Below are 3,712 nucleotides of genomic sequence, written 5' to 3'. Positions count from 1 at the left end.
TCACTCACTTGCCTGTTAACCACGCCCATCTACACCTGTCCCGACTCTGTAATCACTTCACCTGTTCCCACTCACCTCGTTATCCTCAGTACTCAAATACCCGGTCATTTCTCCCACTAGTCGCTGGTTCATTGTCTGTGTTAGTTGTCTGTGTTAGTTGTCTGGTTAGTTGTCTGGTTAGTTGTCTGGTTAGTTGTCTGGTTAGTTGTCTGTGTTAGTCATTGGTTTGCTCATTGTCTCGCTGCCATTCCTGGTTCTGCTGCTCCGTGCTTTATGTTCTGCTGCCATGTCAGCTTTTTGTTTTCGTTTGTTTCTTTAGTTTAATAAATTAGTTTAGTTTCTTCAATATGAGTCTGCGCACTGGGTTCTTCTCCATCAGTTCCACGGTTCCTGACAGTTATATCTGTGTGGATATTCTTGAATTGCACCGCTCAAGGTGGCTGCATGTTGGAGTAGCTCTGTTACAGTCATTCTGAGATATTGCTTTTGAAAACTTTAATTCCTCCTTTTTCTACTTGTAAATCACTTTTTTTGAAAGATTATTTCCTCTGGTATTGGATGCTGTGCAGCTACAAGGATTTTTTTACTGAAACCTTTTACTTTTGGACATCTTGTTATGATGCGTAACCATAACAATAAGGTGGCTTTTTTCAAAATCAGGAGCAGCTGAATAACATCTTTTACTCTTTAGTGTTGAATGTGAAGAACTCTGAAGTCCATTCATGGCCAGAACCAAGCAGACTGCCTGTAAATCCACCGGAGGTAAAGCTCCCAGGAAGCAGCTCGCCACCAAAGCCGCCCACTGGAGCGCCCCGGCCACCAGCCGAGTGAAGAAGCCTCACCTCTACAGGCTCTGTACCGTGGCTCTCAGGGAGATCCACCGCGACCAGAAGTCCACTGAACTACTCATCCAGAAGCTGCCCTTCTAGCACCTGGTCCAGGAGATCACCCAGGAGTTCAAGACCAACCTGCCCTTCCAGAGCTCAGCCATCATGACTCTGCAGGAGGCCAGAGAGGCTCACCTGGTGGGGCTCTTTGAGGACACCAGGACTGAGGACACATCGGGACAGACCGCTACGAGAGACCCTTCCTGTCCACAGCCATCAACTCTTTAACAAAACCAGGATTATGAGCTACAACAACATTTAATTTCCCTTTGAGTATTTTTGAATTGAATTGATAGGTAAGTGAGGGCACAGATTGTGTTGTAAAGCACTTTGAGTAGCCTGATTGGCTAAAAAAGGTGCTATATAAGTATAGAAAATGTACCATTGTTTTTTAATGCCAGAAGGTTTGAATTTTGAAAAATAATAGTTTAGTGGCATGTCTGTGATTTAAAAAAAAATATACAATTAAACAATTATAAGACCATCCTCTAAAAGTGGTGATTGCATCATTTTTGCCAGGGGTTGTATAAAACTTAAAAATGTTGTGAGCACATACTCAGCATCAAATCTCTTCAGGTCTGTCTCCATGATCTTGGTCCATCTGACTACTGGATTTCTTATCCATTTTTCATGATCAAACTGCTGCAGCTCCTGGTTAGATGAGTGCTGCTTGTGTCAAACAATCTTTAAATCAAACCAGAGGTTCTCAGTTAAATTGAAGTCTGAGCTTTGACTGGATCATTCCAGGACCCTAAACCCTCTGAGAGAGGTAGAGAAGCCCTTGTAACTTTTAGTCAATTTAACACAAAGGCCATGGGAGGGTTAATTGGTTCTCTTTAAACCAGTGAAGTGTTCTTCAGCCGTGAGTTTAGGGTCATTGTACTGCTAGAAGGTGGACCTTTGTCCCAGTCTCAGATCTCTGGAAGACTTTAAAAATATCCTCTCAAGAATATCTCTGTATTTTAATCTATCCATCTTTCCTTTACTCTGACCAGTTTCTCAGTCTCTGCTGTTAAAAAATAAAATCCCAGAGCATGATGCTGCCATCAACTATTTAAACAATGTTTTTCTCCATTTATCTTAATTAACCTGAAATATTTTTGTATAATTATTGATTTTAATCCAATGTCCACCCCACTAACATTTAAGCTCAACTGGTGGAAGATATGAAGGTTTAGAGTTAGTATAAATAATAACTAGTTAGCCTATCAGCTTCTACAGAGCTAAGCAACATTACCAGTGTCAGGCACTAATGTTTGTTTGACAAATTTTCACAAAGACTCTAATTAAACTATGAAAGCCTTGTTTCAAGTTGTAAGTAAAAGTATAGATAATAATTCCTTAAAGAATTATAAAATACACAATATTCATACTCAATTACAGTAATGCAAGTAACTTTCCACCTCTGTTTCTGGGTAGATGCAATCTACATTTCATTGCTTTTTACTTTTGATATGTGCAAAAACAATAAAGCTGAACCTAATCTAAATTCCTTTGTTTTTTGTTTACCTTTCACGAGTCTGATAGTGACAGGTGCTAGGGTGGGAGGTGTTCATATAATGTTAGCTGTTGGCTTAAAAAAGGAAACCATTTGTAACAAATACTGAGTGTAAAAAAGCAGTTTTTTAAGAAATAAAAAAGATGTATGTGTGTAGTTGATGCACACACCAGCTCCTTTGGTAGTCACTATTCTGGCCTTGCTGAGTGCTCCATCCCCATGGGTAGTATAGGCAGCCACGGTCACAGAATATGAGGTCTCAGGGAGCAGAGAAGATATAACAGCCTCCTGAAAAAGAAAGACAAAGCAGAAAAGCAAGGAAGAGAGAAAGAAATGACAGTAGAAGAAAAGACAAAAATAAAAATAAAGGTTTGCAAACTGGGGGAAAAGAAATGGCTTCAAACATTTTTAGCTATTCAGAAATGTTCCACTTAATCAATCCAACTCCCAGCCTTAAAGTGTGGTCTTTCTTTAAAATCCAAAAATAAATGGGAAGTTGGAAACTTAGGCTTTTGACAAAACTCAATAAACGTTGAAGTAAATGAAGGTTTTGCTTTTGTAAAAAAACAAAAAGAAACATTAGTTAGTCACAAATACATATCCAACAAAGTGGTCTAATTATCTTCACTTTATTAACATGCTATGATGCAAGAACATGCTTAATTAGTTTAAAGTAGGAAAATTATTAATTTTCACAAGTATAGAAAGTATTTATATAGTTTCACATGGTCCAGGATGTAAACTTTTATCAGGCTATAAACACAAAAACCAGTAAATGTAAACAATTTTATATAGTTGTTTCATTTTACACTGTAACAAACTATATCATTTTTGTTTGTATCATTTTGTTTAACACCTAATGAATTGTGTTATCTTTATTTCAAATTTTACGTGTTTTGTGGCTGAAATGTTATTTATTGAGAGAACAGCAGAAATAGCTTTTAATTATAAAGGTTGCAGAGCCATGACCTAACTAGAAGACGGGCGGCAGATCATCCTTTTTCACAAAGTGATGTATAATCTTGGCCGCCTCTTGACTGAAAAGTTAAAAAAAAGTTTGATATTCGCTAGCTATTCCAAAAGCAGATTAGATCCTTCAGTTATGAGAACTGTGTGGTGATTTGGGTTTTTTCCTGTGTTTTGTTTTATTTCTGTTTTAGTTTATTGGTTTGTGTTTTAGTTTCTGTTTTCGTGTTTTTCACTTCCTCATTCCTCCTCAGTCTATTTCTCTCTCTGTATTCCTGCCACGCCCATTCACACCTGTCAAAGCCTGCTAATCATGTCACCTGTCTCCACTTACCTGATTATCCTCAGCACTTTAAAACCC

At 38.1% G+C, this 3,712-nt stretch overlaps 1 protein-coding gene across 4 annotated transcripts in view; it reads right to left on the bottom strand.

Moving 5' to 3' along the window:
- Positions 1 to 3,712, bottom strand: part of LOC108247515 (receptor-type tyrosine-protein phosphatase F) — a 147,656-nt gene that overhangs the window by 73,679 nt on the left and 70,265 nt on the right. For all 4 annotated transcript variants that reach the window (XM_017435682.3, XM_017435684.3, XM_017435685.3 and 1 more), the window contains one exon: positions 2,556 to 2,673. In XM_017435682.3, the coding sequence (XP_017291171.1) occupies positions 2,556 to 2,673 (118 nt within the window). The remainder of the gene's footprint in view (positions 1 to 2,555; positions 2,674 to 3,712) is intronic.

This window comes from Kryptolebias marmoratus, linkage group LG18 (assembly GCF_001649575.2).
Source record: "Kryptolebias marmoratus isolate JLee-2015 linkage group LG18, ASM164957v2, whole genome shotgun sequence".
Taxonomy (NCBI): domain Eukaryota; kingdom Metazoa; phylum Chordata; class Actinopteri; order Cyprinodontiformes; family Rivulidae; genus Kryptolebias; species Kryptolebias marmoratus.
The sequence above is the reverse complement of the archived record's forward strand: the minus strand, read 5'-3'. Positions and strand labels throughout refer to the sequence as shown.